The sequence below is a fragment of the Carcharodon carcharias genome, chromosome 8, assembly GCF_017639515.1.
Source record: "Carcharodon carcharias isolate sCarCar2 chromosome 8, sCarCar2.pri, whole genome shotgun sequence".
NCBI lineage: Eukaryota > Metazoa > Chordata > Chondrichthyes > Lamniformes > Lamnidae > Carcharodon > Carcharodon carcharias.
Window position 1 is genome coordinate 77998879 of NC_054474.1, and position 19361 is coordinate 78018239.

The window sequence follows — 19361 nt, forward strand, 5'->3', positions numbered from 1 at the left end:
AGTGGGGGAAGAGAAAGTATTAGAATAGACTAGTAGCTTCACATAAAAGGCAACCCAAATGACTTTTATAAATACATTAGTAAAATGTTAGTCAAAGGAGGGGTGAGGCCAGATACCAAAAATGAATTATTCATGTAAAAGGCACAGAATATGACTGAGGTACTAAATTAGTACTTTGTATCTGTCTTCAATAGAGAACAGGATGCTGCCAATGTGGCTGTAAAGGAGGAGACAGTACAATTTTGGATAGGATAAAAATAAAAAGGATGTAGTTAAAAAGTTGGCAGCCCTCAAAGTAGAAACATCACACAGTCTGGATGGGCTGTTTTCTGGGTTATGGAAAGAAGCGAGGATGGAAATTGTGGAGCGTCCTGGCTTCAATCCTCCTTGGATATGGGGGTGGTGCCAGAGGCCTGGAGGATTGCAAATGTTACACATCTGTTTAAAAAGGCGGAAAGAGATAAACCTGAACTACAGACCAGTCAGCCTAACATTGGTGATGGAGAAACTTTTAGCAAAATTAAATTAGATGGCATTTGGAAAAGTACAGGCTGATAAATGAAAGACAGCACAGATCTTTTAAATGCAAATGGCACTCGGCTAACTTGATAGAGCACTTTGATAAAATAACAGATTGATGAGGGTGGAATGGTTGATGTTGCATATATGGATTTTCGAAAGGCATTTTACAGAGTGATACATATTCGCAAAATTAAAGTCCATAGGATTAAAGCAGCAGTGACAGCATGGATACCGAATTGGCTAAGAGACAGAAAAGAGTAGCAGCAATGACTGGCTGTTCTTCAGACTCAAGAGAAGTATAGAGTGGTGCCCCCCATTGGTTGCTATTAGGACCTCTGATCTTTTTTATATATTGCTCACCTTCATTTGGGTATACAGGGCATAATTCAAAGTTTGCAGATGATACAAAACTTGGAAATGTGATGAACTATGAGGACAATGTTATTGGTTGGATATCAGACCATTGAAATGGGATGATACACAACAAATGAAATTTAATGCAGGGAAGTATTAGAAAAACAGAGGAGATGCAATGTGAATTAAACGGTTTCAGGGAGTGCAGAACAGAAAAATTTAGGGGCTATATGTACACACATTTTTGAATGTTCAGAAGGCTGCTAAAACAACTTATGAGATCCTTAGCTTTATTAATAGAGGAACAGAGTGTGAATACAAGCAAATTATGCAAACTTTTTATAAAACACTGGGTAGGCCTCAGCTAGAGTACTTTGTTCAATTCCAGGCGCCAAGGTTTAGAAAGGATTTCAAGGCCTTGGAGAAAATGTAGAAGAGACTTACTAGATGGTACCAGGGATGGGGAACTTCACTTTTATGTTGAGACTGGAGAAGCTGGAGTTGTTCTGCTTAGAGCAGAGAAATTTAAGACAAGATTTGATATAGTTGTTCAAAATCATGAATGACTTTGACAATAGTAAATAAGGAGAAACCGTTTGCAGTAACAGAAAAATCAGTAACCAGGGGACACAAATTAAATGAATCAAAAAGTGATGTGAGGAAACATTTTTGGAACAGTGAATTATTGTGACCCAGAATACACTGGGGAGGCAGACTCAATGCTAACATTGAGAAGAGCTGGATAAATAATTTAAGGGAAAAGATTTTCAGAGCTATAGGAAAAGAGCTGGGGAGTGGGAAAAACTAGATAAGCTCTACCAAAGAGGCAGCAAAGGCATGATGGGCCAAATGGCCTCTGTCCATGCTCCATTATTCTGTAGTTCTACATTGTGAAGATTTTCTTGACAATCCTAGAGAATTCTATTTGAGGAACAGAACACTTCTGGATTTTAAAAAAATGAATTAACTTTCCTAAAGCTGCGGAAAAGTTCAACGTTGACAACCCAGTTGAAAATATTTTGGTTATATATTACCATTGCAGGTTCGTACAATATGGATGAACTGAAATATTCAGTTTTGGTTTCAATCAACATACAAAAAAAATTCTCAGGATCTAGGCTATGCTGACCAAATCACATTTACTAGTTTCGAGAAGGTGGCAGTGACGCTTCCTATATTTATTGTGGTTGGAATTTTCATCAGGACTTTTGGGTTAATGATCAAGTACCACTGGGAGATCTTGTGCCACAGTGAATAGCGTCTGTACCTCTGAGCTCGGGATTCAAGTTCCACTCCAGGACTTGATGGCCACAGAAGGTGTGTTTATAATATGGCCTAACATGCTGCTCAACCACCGGTAAATGCTTTCAATACTCTTATGGCAGGCAGTAAGAATGGGAGAATTTCCTCGTCAGCTATGCTTGAGGCGGAGTGGTGCCCCTCAAGCTGTAGCCTCTGGCGACACGCCAGTCACCTGTTCCAGGAAAAACTAGCTATGTAAACAGACCCAAGCATGTGTTTTGTCTGTCTCATGCAACTGTGGGCACAGGAAGAGACTCAAGAAGAAGGGATTAAGTATCATAATGGCAATGCTACAAAAAACTTGAAGGTATTTAGGGACTGACAAGGTAAATACTGACAGGCTGCTTCCCCTGACTGGGGAATCTAGAACACAGGGGCAGAGTCTCAGGATAAGGGGCCAATCATTTAGGATCAAGATAAGGATGAATTTCTTCACTCAAGGTATCATGAAACTTTGGAATTCTCTACTCAGGAGATTGTGGATGCTCCATTGTTGAAAATATTTAAGGCTGAGTGACAGATTTTTGGGCACTCAGGGATTCAAGGGGCATGGGAAGCAGGTAAGAAAGTGGAGTTGAGGCAGAAGATCATATGCAATAGTATTAAATGGGAGAGTAGGTTCAATGGGCCAACAGGCTCCTACTCCTATTTCTCATGTTCTTATTTATGTTCCTCCTTTTTCTTTTCTCTCCCATGCCCTCAAAAACAATGTAATGATAGTTATAAGAACTTCAAGGACTTTTTAAAAAAAAGACAATTTCATCTTCAATATTACAAAATTTTATCACTGCATGTTCTGATTTAAATTTAGAAACTTAAATTTTGCCAGGGAATTTAAAAAATGGGTTCCATGAATTGTCCATATTAAATTTAGGCTATCTAGTAATTAGTCTAGTACTATAGCCACTACTTTAACACACCAATTTAAGTCTACATGCAATGAGATTATCTGAAATAATGTTGAGGTGTAAACTTAGTGCAGCAAATATTATCTAAATTTAACAGAACTTAAGATTTTTTTTTGAGGACAGGGCTCAACAGTATTTGCATAAATTGTTAAATATATATTTGCACTAGTATTTTTTTTAAACTTTACTTGGGATCTTGAAATTAAGCGAAATAGAAAAAAAATCAACCAAACCAACAAAATAATTTATTTGCATATTAGATCTTGCATAACCTTCTGCAGCTAAGCATCGCGAGGACCAAAGTCATTGTCTGTGGCACTCGCTACCCTCACCAGTGGCTTCATCCCCTTCCTGGCCACTAAGGCCAAGCCAGATGGTTAACAATCTTGCAATCCTCTTTGAACCCGAGGTGAGCTTCAGACTCCATGGGGTGAATTTTACAAGGGGTGGGGCGTGTATCGTTTGTACCCTCGTAGAAAAGTCGGTTGGTAAAATGGGCTGCTCCACACTGTTAACTTGCTGGGGTTAGTCTTAAGGTGAGAATGGGACATCTGCCCCTCAGGCACAGGGTGTTCCACCCTTGAGAGCTGCTAGCCAACTTGCTTGGCCTGTAGCTGAATAGTCCCAGCAGAGCCATAACGCAGTAGTGACCACTGCTAGGACTACAAGAGAGCCACGAGATCATGGATTTACGTTAAGTATGGGGTTTTTAGTCAGGGAAGGATCGGGGACCTTGGTGAGGTGGGCTTTTTGGGGGGGGGGCATCAGGTTTGAGGCGCCAGGGAGGAGGCATAAAAAGTGAGGAATGCCCCCGAAATGCACAGGAGAACCCCCCCAAAGGAGGAACTGCCCCCGTCTTCCTGCTTCTTACTACCATTGGGAAACTATTGGGCTGACCACTTTCTTTCTTTCTGTACTATGGTACAGAGGCAGGAAGAAGTTATTAAGTGGCCTTTAATTGGCAACTTAAGGGTTTCAATAGACCTAACGGTGGGTGGGCAGTCTGGCTGATGCCTTACCTGCCCAACATACATGGGGGAACAGCTCAGGGGTGGGCTAGCCACCAGTTTCATTTTGTGCCACCACCTTTATATATGCTGGCAGGGGAGAGGGCAGTTAAATTCTCCACATATCCACCCCCATAAAGACTGCCTACTTCCAGTTTAGTAACATAACCTGCCTTTGCCCCTACCTCAGCCCATTTGCAACCAAAACGCTCGTGCATGTGGAAGAGCAAAATACTATAGATGCTAGAAGGTTGAAATAAACTCAGATAATGTTGGAAATAGTCAGCAGGACAGGCAGCAACTGAGGACAGAAACACTAGTTGAAGTTTCAGGTTGACGGCTTTTTGCCCAAAAAATCTACTTTTAAAGTTAATGTTGGTTCTCACTCCCCAGATACTGCCTGACCTGCTGAGTACATCCAGTATTTTCTATTTTTATTTCCTCTTACATGCCTTCATCACTTCCAGACTTGATTAATCCAATGCTCTCCAACTCCACCTCCCATTCTCCAGCCTCCGTAAAATTCAATTAAACCAAAATTCTGCTGCTTGTATCTTATACATCTCAAGGTCCCACTTGCCCGAACTTCTCATTCTCGTTGACCTACACTAGTTCCCCAAAGCCTCTGGCATAAAATTGCCATCCTTCTACTTAAATTCTTCTCTGGTCTTGCCCCATCTAGCTCTGTAACTTCCGCAGCTTGACAAGCCTATAATTCCATACTTCCGACAAGTACTTTGTTCCGCTAACTTGATCTCTTCTGCTGACGTCCTCCCTTCTATTATACTTTATAATGAGCAGCTGTGTTTTCACCTGCGTAGGTCCCACCATCTGGAATTACATTACATATTACCTGAGATTATGCAGGAGGTACAACCTGAAAACGGGCCATTTAGCCTCCACGGAGGCAGTATGATCTAATGTTCCCACCTTGTTCCATAAACCTTTTACCCCTTTCAACAATCATAAATACTGACAATGACTGCTGCTTCAAGCACCAACTGCTGCAATGCAATCCAGACTAATAGCTCCCTGTAAAAGCTCTCCATCTGAAATCTTTCATTTAATCCTTTGTGTCTTTTTATTTTAGACATCTCATCTAGTGAAAGCATTCTGTTTCTATATACTTTGTCCCATCTCCATTAAACCGTCTAATAACCTCCCAGTTCAAATAAAAAAAGCCCTTGTAAAACCATTTGCTCTTGAACTCCCATCTTCCTTTGACCAAACATTTGATCACTGTTTCTAACCTCTATTGGTTGATTTTCTGTTATATTGCTGTGAAGCACCATGGAACAATTTTAATTGTTCATTAATGCTTCCATATGAAAGTTATTCCTTTTAGATGACTTTCTGAAAAAGCTTTAAATAGGAATCTCACTTTGTAATGTTAATGTTTTAAAATTGGAGTGGTTTATAGGCTTCAAGAGCAGAACACAATATTAACAGTCATAGCTGCTGAATACAAGTGCAATGACTTTGACCAAGGAGATGATTATAATCTGTGGATTCAAACCTATTAAGGAACTGCATATATATAGTTCAAATCCTTGTGGGATAAATAGAACTGATTCGTACATAACCGTATCTGCTTAAAATTAATGTACTGCATTGTCCTCTTGGCCAAATTTTCCTTGATTTTTTTTTTTATATTCGTCATGGGATGTGTGTGTTGCTGTCAAGGCCAACATTATTGCCCTTCTCCAATTGCCCTCAAGGTGGTGGTGGTGAGCAATTTTCTCGAACCACTGAAGTCCACTTGGGGCAGGCATAGCCTCAGTGCTGTTACGGAATTCCAGGTTTCTGACCCAGTGACAGTGAAGGACCAGCATTTTAGTTCCAAGTCAGAATGGTGTGCGACTTGGAGGAGAACTTGCAGGTGATGATGTTCCCATGTGTCTGTTGCTCTTGTCCTTCCAGGTAGTAGAGGTCAGAGGTTTAGGTATTGTCAAAGGAGCCATTGAGAGTTGCTGCAGTGCATCTTGTAGGCCTTTTACTGCTGTTCCTTTGTGCCGGTAGGGAAGGGAGTAAATGTTTAAGGTGGCAGATAGGGTGTTGATCAAGCAGGTTATTTTGCCCTGGATGGACTCCAGCTTCTTGACTGTGGTTGGAACTGCACTCATCCAGAGAAGCAGAGATTACTCCAAAACACTCCTGACTTGCCCCTTGCAGATGGTGGACAGGCTTTGGGGAACTCAGGTGGTGAGTTACTCACTGCAGCAGAATTTATATGGCTGGTCCAGTTAAGATTCTGGTCAATGGTGACCCCCAGCATGTTGATATTGTGGGATTCAACATTGGTATATGTCACTGAATGTCAGGGGAGCTGGTTAGATTATCCCTTGTTGGAGATGGTCATTGCCTGGTACATGTGGTGCAAATGTTACTTGCCACTTATTAGCCCAAGCCTGAATGTTGACAAGGTCTCCCCGCACAGAGGTACAGACTGCATTACCATCTGAGGAATATGGTGCTTGGGATTCTAGGCACATAGCTCATGTCCATTCTGCAACCATAAAAAGTCATGTGATGTTTAGGTACACCACATGCCAAACACAGAGATCATATCCTGCACCATTATTTGATCTGATGGCACTGAATACTGTGCAATTATCGGCGATGATCTCCACTTCTGACCAAATGATACAGGGAAGGTCATTGTTGAAACATCTCAAGATGGTTGGGCCTAGGAGACTCCCTTTAGAAACTTTTGCAGCAATGTTCTGGGGTTGAAATGATTGACCTTCAACACCCACAGCCATCTTCCTTTGTGTTCAGCGCAGCTTCAACCAGTGGAGGGCTTTCTCCCCGATTCCCATTGACTTCAATTTAGCTAAAGCTACTTGATGCCATATACGGTTATTGCTAAGTGCTGCTTGATAGCACTCTCAACAACACCATCATTTTGCTGATGTTGAGAATAGCCCGGTAGAAGGATAATTGGTCAGACTGGATTTGTTTTTTTGTGGACAGGACATCCCTGGGCAATTTTCCACATTGTTGGGTAGATAACACAGTCTTGTAGCTGTACAGGGATAGCTTAGGCTAAGGACATGACTAGTTCTGGACTATAAGTCTTTAGTACTACAGCTGGGATGTTGCCAGAACCAACAGGTTTTTGCTGTCTCCAGTGTCTTCAGCTGTTCTTAATATCACGTGGCATAAATCAAACTGGCTAAAGACTGACATTTGTGATGTTGGGGACATTGGGAAGAGGTTGAGATGGGTCATCCACTCAGCACTTCTGGCTGAAGATGGTTGCTTTTGCTTCAACTTGTCTTTTGTGCTAAGGTGCTGAGCTCTGACATCATTGAGGATGAGGATGTTTGCGGACCCTCCTCTGGTTAGCTGTTTAATTGTCCACCACTATTCACAGCTGGATATGGAAGAACAACAGAACTTTGATCTGATTCGTTGGTTGCGTGGGATTTATTTGCTTTGTTGATAGCATGCTGCGTCAGCTGTTTAACATGCACGTAGCCCTGTGTTGTGGCAGCACAGGTTGGCACCTCAGTTATGTCTGGTGCTGAGCCTGGCTACTCTGCTGCACTCCTAATTAAACCAGAGGTGAAAGCACTGAATGATTCTACCAACATTAATATTTAGTTTACTTATTATTATTTAACCATAATAAACTTCTTCGCATTTCAAAACATTCATATCTTAAAGACAGGATTAGTATCTATGCTACAAGACAGCTGAAGTAATTAACATGGCTAGTAACGCTAGTTAAAATAAAAGGAAAATACTGTGGCTGAAGGAAATACTCAGCAGGTCTGGCAGCATCTGTGAAAAAAGAAACAGATTTAGCACCGATTCGAATATGCTCTAAAAGTCACATTGGACACGAAATGTTAACTCTCTCTTCCTATAGGTGCTGCCAGACCTACCGAGTATTTCCAGGACACACACTTTGACAGTAAGGAGCAAGGAAGTACGTACTGCATTGGGATAATTGGAACGCCTCTGTTCAGTCTGCAAGGGTGACCCCAAGCTTCCAGTTGCCCATCATTTTAATTCTCCACAGTGGTTCCACTTTGACCTTTCCACCCTCAGCCTCCTGTAGCATTCCAATGAAGCTCATCATCTTTCCACTGGGCACTTGACAGTTTTCAGGATTCATCACCGAGTTCAACAGCTTTAGATCGTAACCTCTTTTACCATTTTGTTTCCTTTTTCTATGCTAATTTTGGCTGTCCTCTTGTTTCTCATTTTATCCCCTCTCACTTCCAGACAACAACTGTTCACCACTCTGCTATTAACACCAGCACTAGGCACATCTAAATGTTTCCTTACTTGTGCCATTACCACTCCCTCGGCCTTGTCCTTTAATCTTTCTGCCTTCCACCACACTATATATAGACCTGCTCCACTCTCACTTGCGTAAAACTCAACACATCTCTAACTTTTTCCAGTTCTGAAGAAAGGTCATTAAACTGAAACATTATTTCTGTTTTTCTCTCAAAAGATGCTGGCTGATCTACTGAGTATTTTGTTTTTATTTCAGGGAAGATGTATTGGCCTTGGAAAAGGTGCAGTATAGGTTAAACAGAATATCAAGCTGAAAGGGTTGAATTATGAGGGCAGATTGTATAAACTTGGCTTATACGCACAACAGAATAAAAGATTAAAGCAAAATTGAAGCAAGGCCTTTTAAATAATTAAGGAGTTCAAAAGGGTATATGCAGAGAAACGATTTCCTCTGATGGGGGATTCAGGAAAGGGGGCATTGATCCTAAAATTAGACAAATAAAAAAATGGGAAACATGGGGCAATGCACTCCTTGAATTAAAACATACTTGATTACATGCACTGTAGATTTCTAAAATTTGACAGGCATTTGAGTAGGGAAGTTTCGAGACTACTATTTCCTGGGAAAAAAAATTGAATCTTAGCTTGAAATAGGAAGGTCCAGTGGATTCTGTTGAGAAGTAAATCATGGCTGACATGGGCTGAATGAGGTGGCAAGACACCCTTTCAAGTTATGCCACATTGGGTATCGAGATGGTGAGGTGAAATGGTAAGCGGCAGCAAGGTCTAGGTCATGCTTGCAGACTGAGCATCTTGCTCTCATGCCCACATCCTTAGCCTGCTGCAATGTTCCGATGAAGCCCAATGCAAACTAAAGGAACAGCACCTTATCTTCTGATTAGGCACTTTACAGCCTTCTGGACTTAACATTAAGTTCAACAACTTCAGGCCATGAACTCTCTCCTCAACCTTGACCCCTTTTTAAAAAATCCAATCTTTTTCCCCCAACACATCACCCCCACCGCCACGGGGCCATCTGTCGCTTGTTCTTATGTTTTGCAAAATATGAGGTCAGGGATAGGTGGGAGCTCGGGAGATTTGACAAAGATGTCATGGACACAAGACGGGGTGTGTTAGTGGTAGTGTTAAAGACCAAAGAAGGTACTGATAGTACCATAAAGGTAAAATAGCAGAATAAGGGTCAGTGCTCTTGTGAAAGCAAAACATAAGAACAAGCAACAGATATTACAGAGAAAGTCAAAACATAAGAATGATGAGCTTGGTGAAAGTTAGTCATTAAAACAAAAATGAAATTTAAAGCCTTCTGATTATTCTTTGCAATCATTTTTTAAAAACAGCATATATAGAAACATAGAAACTAGGAGTAGGCCATTTGGCCTTTCGAGCCTGCTCCGCCATTAATTATGATCATGGCTGATCACCCAACTCAATAGCCTGCTCCCATTTTCTCCCCATACCCTTTGATCCCTTTCACCCCAAGAGCTATCTCTAACTCCTTTTTGAAAACAGACAATGTTTTGGCCTCAACTACTTTGTGGTAACGAATTCCACAGGCTCACCACTCTCTGGGTGAAGAAATTTCTCCTCATCTCAGTCTATGATATGATAAAGAATAATTTTATTCCTTTTGTCAACAATTATTGTCAAAGTGGACACACACTGCCTATCACTGTCATCTATCAAGAATGCCCAATGGACAGAAGGATTATGATAATCACTTACAGTTAATCAAGAAAATCACAACTGATTAAATGCAAATGTGAATAATTGCAGAATTTTTGCCCTACATGTAAGGGGGGGGGGGGCTTTGCAAAATATTAACGAGGATAACCTACCTGTAAAATCACAGCACTGTAGGTGTACCTATTTCACACGGCCTGTAGCGGGTCAAGGCGGCAGCTCAATACAACCTTTTCAAGGGCAATTAGGGATGGGCAATAAATGCTGGCCTAGCCAGCAACGCACACACCCCATAAATGAATAATAAAAAGTATGCTTGAAGAAGTGGGCGGTTTATTCAAATATTAAACAAAGTAAATATATTTGTATAGTTAAACATGCTCAAGTGTTCCAAAATTAAAAACACAACATCAGCCGGAGCTCACACCAATCTAAAAATGACAAGCCTCTTAATGTTTTATTGGAAGTAACTCAGAAGGATATTGAACAAACCAAGGTGGAACTGGGTAGCAAAGGTTATTTTAAACTGTTTTTCAATCAGAAAATGTATCAATGCCTCTTCTTTATTATCAAGCTGAATTCGAACCCAACATTTATTAAATATCATCCTGGAGTCAACAGACCCATGGAGGAAAAAAGAGGCCAGCTTTGTGCATCTCAAAAAATAGATATGCAGAGGTAGAGAATGAAATATAAATGAACAATGGAAGCATCTTGTGCAATAGAATTCAATGAATATAAAATTCTGAATAAAATATACTTGCAGTTATGTCATACATCTCCCACTGAAACTACTCAAAGTCTACATAAGGAATTACTGTGTGTTTTGAAATGTTGTGACTTATGTATAAAAAAATTGATGACTAAATTACCAGTCCAGTCATTGTGAAGTACACTATGAATACATTATAGTAATTTATTTTCATAGTTTTACCTCGCCTTCGCCCATATGTCCTTGCTGCATGTAAACAGAAAGAAAACACTTTTCAATCATAGGAGATAAATTTATTTCCTTTATCACACCCATGTAGAAAATGCAAAGCACAAAGTGTGGGTTATAATATAATGGAAATGGTTATTTTAGGGAAAAGGGAAAAGGAAAGGGTGCAATTTAAATAGGTATCGCTTTAATGATAAAGGGCCTAATGTTAATAACACTGGACATTAGCCACCTATTGTTGCACTGGCAAAGATGTAACACTAAGTTACCAATAATTTCTTCACATGCCCAGTTACTAGACAATCATTCTTTTTCAAGAGGGCAGGACAAAGGAAGACTAGATAAATTTATACAGTTGAGAGTGGGGATGACTAATGTGCAATTAATTACAGCAAATACCTCTGTTTTTTTGGATTTGTTGGGAAAAACAGTAAATGAGTCTAATAGCTGTAAAAAAAAATTGACAACACTCAATCTTTACCTAAAGTAAACTAGTGCACAAGTCTCAGCCCCAGCTAGCAAAACAAATGAGAATAGCTTGAATTAGCCACCCATTTGCTGAAATTTATTGTATTGTTAAAAAAACTCTAGGATATAGCATTATCCCAGAAAAGTGATGGTGGACCACTGTAGTCCATATGATGAAGGTGCTCCCACAATGTTGTTAGTTAGGGAGTTTCAGGATTTTGACCCAGTGATGATGGAACAGCATTGAGTTCAGGTCAGGATGTGTATGCTTTCATGTTTCTCTCCAAGTCAATGTTGATTCCATACACCTGTTGGAAATTGCAGATTTAGGAGGTGCTGCCAAAGTCCCGTCAGTTGCTGCAGTGCATGTCGGTAATATACACTGCAGCCACAGTAAGCTAGTGGCAGATGAAGTGAATGTGTAAGTCAGTGGTTGGGATGCTGATCAAATGGGCTGCTTTGTATTGAATAGTGTCAAATTTCTTGTGTTAGGAGCTATACCCATTCATGCAAGTGGAGGATACAGTATTCCATCACATTCCTTGTAGGGTGTGAAGAAATAAGGGGAAGTACGTTTATGGGGGTAAGTAGTTGGGTCTGTTTGTTTGTGATTTAATTACATTTGGATCAAGGAGACTGCAAGTTTAAATCATCAAAAGAAGCTGGGTGCTTGATATGCTAATAAGTAAACATGGATGTTGGTTTAGCATGTAAGGTGTGAAAAGAATTTGCATTTTTAGTTAGACGAAGGGAGAGTTGGATTTCAAAGGGATTTTAGTTTACAATTAGCCAGACAAGCAAGGCTCAGGAATATGTTTAGTTTTCCCAAGGGTTACTGACAATATATAGAAACAACATGAAAGTTATATGAGAGATACAGTTTCAAAGATTTATGAAGCATTGGAATTTACATATTAAGAAGAGAGAAATATGTATAAAGGAGAATGAGGCTATGGGTCAGGAGAAAGCATTGTGAGATCTAACAGAAGTGTGTGAAATAGCCTTAATGAAGCCTTCAGTATTAGTGCATAAGTCTGCTATCTACCGAAACTGAAGCTAGAGAAAGCCATTTCGGGAATTCCACTGGGTATTGTGTTAACTTGCTAGATCTGTTTAAAATCTAAAATCTATTTTTGGACCGTTGCATTAAAGGGGGTGTTACTGCAAGTCAGGTTAATTTGGAAATTTAAGTAGTAATTTGTAGTCTTGTGTGCTTGAAATCTTTTCTTTTGTTAATAAAGATTTTAATTTTGTTTTTAAAGTCTCTAAATGTCTTAGTGGGCTTATTACTTCTGAATGTAGTGCACGCATCTCAAAATAAATACAAATTGCAAAACCGTTGTGATGCGCAATCAAGTTTCTCTCATGGATTTGGTCCACCTGGTACACATCATCTGTTGCATCATAACACTGTACAGTAGTATTGTACCTGATCTCAGCTATCCCTATAGGAGGTCTCAATTAATCTCAAGGATTTGGAAGCAGTACAGCAAAAGAAGCTTTATCAGACCATCAGTTTCATGACATCTCCCAATTAACTGTTAATTCTTGGAAATAAAATTATCGGCTCAAAGAAAACTTCAGATAAGGAGAAAAGTTTAAAAATATGCCAAAGCTGTACAAGGCAAAGGAGTGCTGGTACAAAAAAAATGGGCATTTATGGCCTTAGTTCGAACTAGTTTGATGGAATAATTCAATTTAAAGCTAATACTGTCCTGTAATGATCATGAGTGGTTAAGTAAACATTTACTATAAATTTGCACATCTTTACTATCCTTCCAGGCTTATTGTTTGTAAGTGAAGTGGACAACTTTCAATTTGCAAATAATTTCAGAGGTTAACATATACTTCAAATGTTAAGCAAAATAAATTAACAGAAAACTAGTTTAAAAAAAAATGAAAAGTATGAGTAAAAGTAAAAGGATTTGTCAGCTACATAACTTGAAATTCAAATAAAATTAGGGCAGATCGGGGAGATGGTGGCAGAGTGGTAATGTCACTGGACTAGCAATCCAGAGGTCCAGCCTAATGCTCTGGGGACATGGGTGCAAATCCCACCAAGGCAGCTGGTGGAATTTAGCTTCAATCAATTAATAAAATCTGGAACTGAAAGCTAGTCTCGCTAATGGTAGCCATGAAACTACCATAGATTGCCTAATGCTAAAGGACATTAGTGTACCAATCTGCAGAGTCCTAACCTGGTCTGACCTATATGTGACTCCAGATCCACAGCAACGTGGTTGACTCTTAAATGTCCTCTGAAATGGCCTATTAGCCAGTCCAATCTAGGGCAATTAGGGATGGCAACAACAGGCCTTGCCAGCGACACCCAAATCCCAAGAAATAATTTTTTTCTAGTTAAACTTTAGAACAGCTGGTTAAAAAAAGATACTTATGCATCTTAGCTTCACGTAGGAATAGATTAGACACAGTTGAGTAAAGGAATTGACTATGTTTGGGGAAAAACATTCCCACTAGTAAATCACCTTCCCCTCCAATAATTAAGAAAATAGACCGGTAATCAAGAACAATAAAGGCTCATAGAAACAGATCAAAGATACTTCACAGAATTAGACATTTATGCCTCAGATAATTATTTATGATGTCTATGTTGCCTATTTGCTGGAGCAATATAAAATTATACTAAGTCTTCTGTCAGCATATAAATAGTAAAAGGGTGGTCAAAGGAGGAGTGGGGCCAATTAGGGATCAAAAAGGGGATTTATGCATGGAGGAATAGCTATGGTATTAAATGAATGCATCAATCCTACCAAAGAACAAGATGCTGAGCAGGTCATGGTGAAAAATGAGGTGGTATTGAATAGGCTGCCTGTACTTAATAGCTGCTAAGGGAACAGGACCAGATGGGATGCATCCAAAGATACTGAGGGAAGAGAGTGGAAATTGAGGCAGCACTGGCTATAATTTTCCTGTCTACCTTAGATTCAGGGGTGGTGCCAGAGGACTGCAGAATTGCAAATGGCACATCCTTTTTCATAAAAGGGTGCAAAGACAAGCCCAGCAACTACTGGCCAGTCAGTTTAAACTCAATGGTGGGGAAACTTCTAGAAACAATAATTCAGGCCAGAATTAATTGTCACTTGGGTAAATGTGTGTTAATAATGGAAAGCCAGGAGAGGTTTATTTGTTAAGGGAAAATCCTGTTTAACTAACTTGGAGTTTTTTGATGAGTTAACAGAAAAGGCTGATCAGGGTAATGTTGCTGTGTTGTACATGAACTTCCAGAAGGTTCTATTTGATAAAGTGCTGCACAACAGACTTGTGGGCAAAGTTACAACTTGGAGTGGAAGGGACAGTGGCAAAATTGGCTGAATGACAGAAAGCAGAGCTTTTTCAGACTGGAGGATGGCTTTTAATGGAGTTCCCCAAGATTCTGTGTTGGGACCCTTGCTCTTCCTAATATATATAATGACCTAAAACTTGGTGTACAGGGCCCAATTTCAAAATTTGCAGATGATATGAAACTTGGGAAGCATTGTGAACTTTAAAAAGGATCGTTTTTTTAAAAATTTGTTTACGGGATTGGGGTGTCATTAGCTAGGCCAGCATTTATTGCTCATCCCTAATTGCCCTTGAGGTAGTGGTAGTGCCTTCTTGAACCGCTGCAGTTTATTCTGTGTAGGTACACCCACAGTGCAGTAAGGGAGGGAGTTCCAGGATTTTGACCCAGCGACAGTGAAGGAGCGGTGATATATTTCCAAGTCAGGTTGGTGAGTGGCTTGGGGGGTAACTTCCAGGTGGTGGTGTTTCCATCTATCTGCTGCCCTTATCCTTCTAGATAGTAGCGGTTGTGGGTTTGGATGGTGCTGTCCTACAGCGCATCTTGTAGATGGTACACACTGCTGCCATTGCGTTGGTAGAGGAGTAAATGTTTGAGATAGGGTGGGTGAGTGGGGGCAGGGACAATCAAGTGGATTGCTTTGTCCTGGATGGTGTCGAGCTTCTTGAGTGTTGTTGGAACTGCATTCTTCCAGGCAAAGAGATTATTCCCTCACACTCTTGGTGGACAGACTTTGTGGGGGTCAGGAGGTGAGTTATTCACCACAGGATTCCTAGCCTCTGACCTGCTCTTGTAGCCACAGTATTTATATGGCTAGTCCAGTTCAGTTTCTGGTCAACGTAATCCCCAGGATGTTGATAGTGGGAGATTCAGCGATGGTATTAGCATTGAATGTCAAGGGGTGATGGTTAGATTCTCTTGTTGGAAATGGTCATTGCCTGGCACTTGTCTGGCACTAATGTTACTTGTCACTTGTCAGCCCAAGCCTGGATAATGTCCAGGTCATGCTATATTTGAACATGGACTGCTTCACGGACTGTAGAACTTCAAAAGGATGTAGACAAGTTGGCAGAATGGGTGGACAAGAGGCAGATGGAATGTAATGAAAAAAATGGAGAGATTCATTTTGGTAGGAAGAACAGAGGGACAATATAAAATCAAGGGTACAATTCTAAAGGGGTTTAGGAGCAGTGGGACCTGGATGTCTATGTGCATAAAATCAATGAAGGTAGCAGAACAGATTGAAAGAACGGTTTCTAAAGTATACATTGCCCTCAGCTTCATTAATGGGGACATAGATTATGAAAATAAGTCATGGTATACAAGTATAGAAGACTGCTTCAGCCTCAACTGGAGTACTGCATCCAGTTCTGGGTGCTACACTTTAGAAAAGATGTGAACGCATTAGAAAGAATGCAGAAGAGATTCACAAGATTGGTCCCAGGAATGAAGAACTTCAGTTATGTAAATAGATTGGAGAAGTTAGGACTGTTTTCCTTGGGGAAGAGAGTGAGAGAATTGCTAGAGGTGTTCAACGTGATAAGGGGTTTGGACAGAATAGATAGGGAAAAAGAGTTCCCATTGGTAAAAAGATTGAGAACAAGAGGGCTTGGATTTAAGGTAATTGTTCAAAACAGCAACAGGGATGAGGAAAACTCTTTAGCACAGCAAGTGATTAGGATCTGGAATGTGTTGCCCGAGTGTGTGGTAGAGGCAGATTTAATCGAGGCATTCAGGAACGAATTGGATTGTTAGCTGAAAAGGAAGAATGTGCAGGGCTATGGGGAAAAGGCAGGAGAGTGGCACAAATTATTCCTGCAAAGAGCCGGCACAGACATGATAGGCCAAATGGCCTCCCTCTGTGCTGTAACATTTCTGTGATTCTGTAATTCCACTAACCTATCCTCTCCGTGTAGCCCTGTATTGTCCTGTGTTCAAATACTAATCCAATGTTCCCTTAAAAGATACTGTGGTCTCCCTCAATCATTTCCTGTGACAAAGCACTCTTTGCTTTCACTATATGAAAATGTTTCTGCTAATTACTCTTCTCAAATTTAAATCGATGGTTCTTGGTCAATGACTTCTAAATCTGAGAAAATAGTCATTCCTCATGGACTATGGAAATTTTATATATTTCATTTTTTTAAGCCTTCTCTGCTCCAGAGAAAAAAATGTCCCAGTACCTTGGCTCTTTCCTCATAACTATAAATTCCCATCCCTAGTAACGTAGATTTATCAAAATGATAACTAAGTGCACTATCATGATGGTGGGAAGTTTAGAATTTGGACAGAGTAGGAATTTGGTGCAAAGGGGCAAGTCAGTGCTTTTTTAAAAAATTGTAGTGATGGGGCAGCACGCCTCATCTGGGCAGAACTGCAGACACTGGACAAACAGAAAAATGAAAAAATGATGTCAGGTTGTGAAGAGTATGGAATGGTGTGGGTAAGATACAGTAATAACTTTGGTGGTTACGATTTGCTTTTGTATGAACTAAACAGTTACCGTAGATAACTTTAAAAGCCCAAGATTCTATAAATTTTTTTATAAATATAAAAATATAGATCAAGAGCAGGTTGTGCATCTAAACTGCAGTATGTGGGGATTTGTAGACGGAGGTTGGAATAAACATATCTGCAATAAATGTCTCCATTTCTAATTACTCCAGCTCAGAGCCATTGAGCCGTAGACATTCTGAAACATAAGGGAGGGGCTAAATTAAAATAAACCACCTCAAGATTATAATCTCTGGATTGTTACCCAAGCCACTTGAAAATTGACATGGTGATAAGATGATTAGGGAGGTGGAAATGTGGCTGAAGAAGTGGTGTGGGAAAGAGGAGTTCCATTTCACAGGATACAATGGTATGAAATCCATACAAACCAAGCTCAGACCAGTGCCCTAAATACACTCAAGGACTTTAAACGAGTAAATGGGGGAGGGTTAGAGGAGGGTGGGTGGGAAGTGGTGGTGATGGTTGTTGTGTGGCTCAAATAAGTGCTTTTATACAAACGCTCAGAATACAAGCTACAAGCTGAATGAATCGCAAGTGCAAATTCAATTTAAGTTATGACATAGTGGCCTTTACCAAGACATGGTTGCAAAACAGTCAGGATTGGGAACAGAATACACCAGATATAAGGTCCACAGGAAAGATAGACAAAATGGTGGTGGGGCAGCAGTACCTTTGGTTATTTAATTATTTCTATAGTAAGAGATCGTATAACAAGAGGTAAGCAGACAATATTAAGAAATAGAAAAGGATTCAGGACTGTAGTGGAATTTGCGTATAGGCCCCCATGAAAGCCGCTGTGAAGTGACAGAATGCATTCGGACAGAAATTAGACAAGCATGTAGTAAAGACAGAGTGGTCTTCATGGGAAATTTTAACTTCCATATAGATTAGAAGTAGACAGGTTCATGTCAGTAAGGTAGCAAATTTCAGGAACATATTCAGTATGGATTTCTGTGACAATATATCCTAGAACTAAACAATGGAGTAGGCCATATTAAATTTAATATGGAGCCAGATTTAGTCAATAGCCTAACGTGCACAAATGTTTATTCAATAGAGACCAGAAATGATCACGTTCAATCTTGTATATGAAAGGAAGAAACTTAATAGCCACTATGATTCTAGATTTAGGATGAGACAAGCACTGTGCACAAAAAATGTGGCAAATCTGTTAATGGATGAAACAGAAGATCAGGAAGGTGAAAATGTGGTTGAAGGAGTGGTGTGCAGAAAAAAGGAGTTCCATTTCCTAGGACAGTGGCACCAATGCTGGGAGAGGAAAAAACTGTACCGCTGGAATGGGATCCAGGGGTTAAAGGGAGTGGGATTTAAACATTGCTGATGCCCCAAACATAATCTACCAAAGTGATCTTGATTCAGGAAATGTACCTTTAGATTGGAAAATTGTAAGTCACTTCACTATTCAAGGAAGAGAGATGGAAAGCAATGAATTATAGACTGGCTAGCCTAACATCTGTTGTGAAATTACTGGAGTCTATAATTAAGAATAGAGCAACTGAACACCTTGAATTTTTCAGTTGATCAGAGAAAGACAGCATGGATTTGTAAAGGGTAGGTCATGCTGACAAACCAGACTGATTTTTTCTTTTGAAGAGGTTACTCAAGAATGGACAAGAGAATGTCTATATATATGTTATCTATATGGACTTCCAGAAGATATTTGATACAAGTTTCTCATAAAAGATTAAAAATTAAGCTCATGGAAGGCAAACTATTGCCCTGGTTAGAATATTGGCTGAGTAGAGACAAAGTAGGGAGAATGGGTAGGTACTCTAATGTCAGGATGCAACTAGTGGCATTCCACAGGAATCTGTGTTGGAACCTCAACTGTTCACTGTATTTATTGACAATTTAGATGATGGAATACAGAGCCGCATATTCAAATTTGCCAATGACACAAAGATAGGTGGTATTATAAGCAGTGGAAATGGGAACATAAAATTATGAAGGTGTTAAAAGATTAAATGAATGTGCAAAATCAAGGCAAATGAATTTCAATAAGTGAACTCACCTGCAGACAAGGAGGATAAATCAGAGTACTTTTTAAAAGGGTGAAAAAAGGAGGCCTAAAG

At 40.0% G+C, this 19361-nt stretch overlaps 1 protein-coding gene across 3 annotated transcripts in view; it reads right to left on the bottom strand.

The window, feature by feature from the left end:
- Positions 1–19361, bottom strand: part of cpeb4b (cytoplasmic polyadenylation element binding protein 4b) — an 80850-nt gene that overhangs the window by 26152 nt on the left and 35337 nt on the right. For 2 of the 3 annotated variants that reach the window (XM_041193352.1, XM_041193354.1), the window contains exon 4: positions 10980–11003. The exons of the other annotated variant lie outside the window; for it this stretch is intronic. In XM_041193352.1, the coding sequence (XP_041049286.1) occupies positions 10980–11003 (24 nt within the window). The remainder of the gene's footprint in view (positions 1–10979; positions 11004–19361) is intronic. 3 annotated transcript variants of the gene reach the window in all.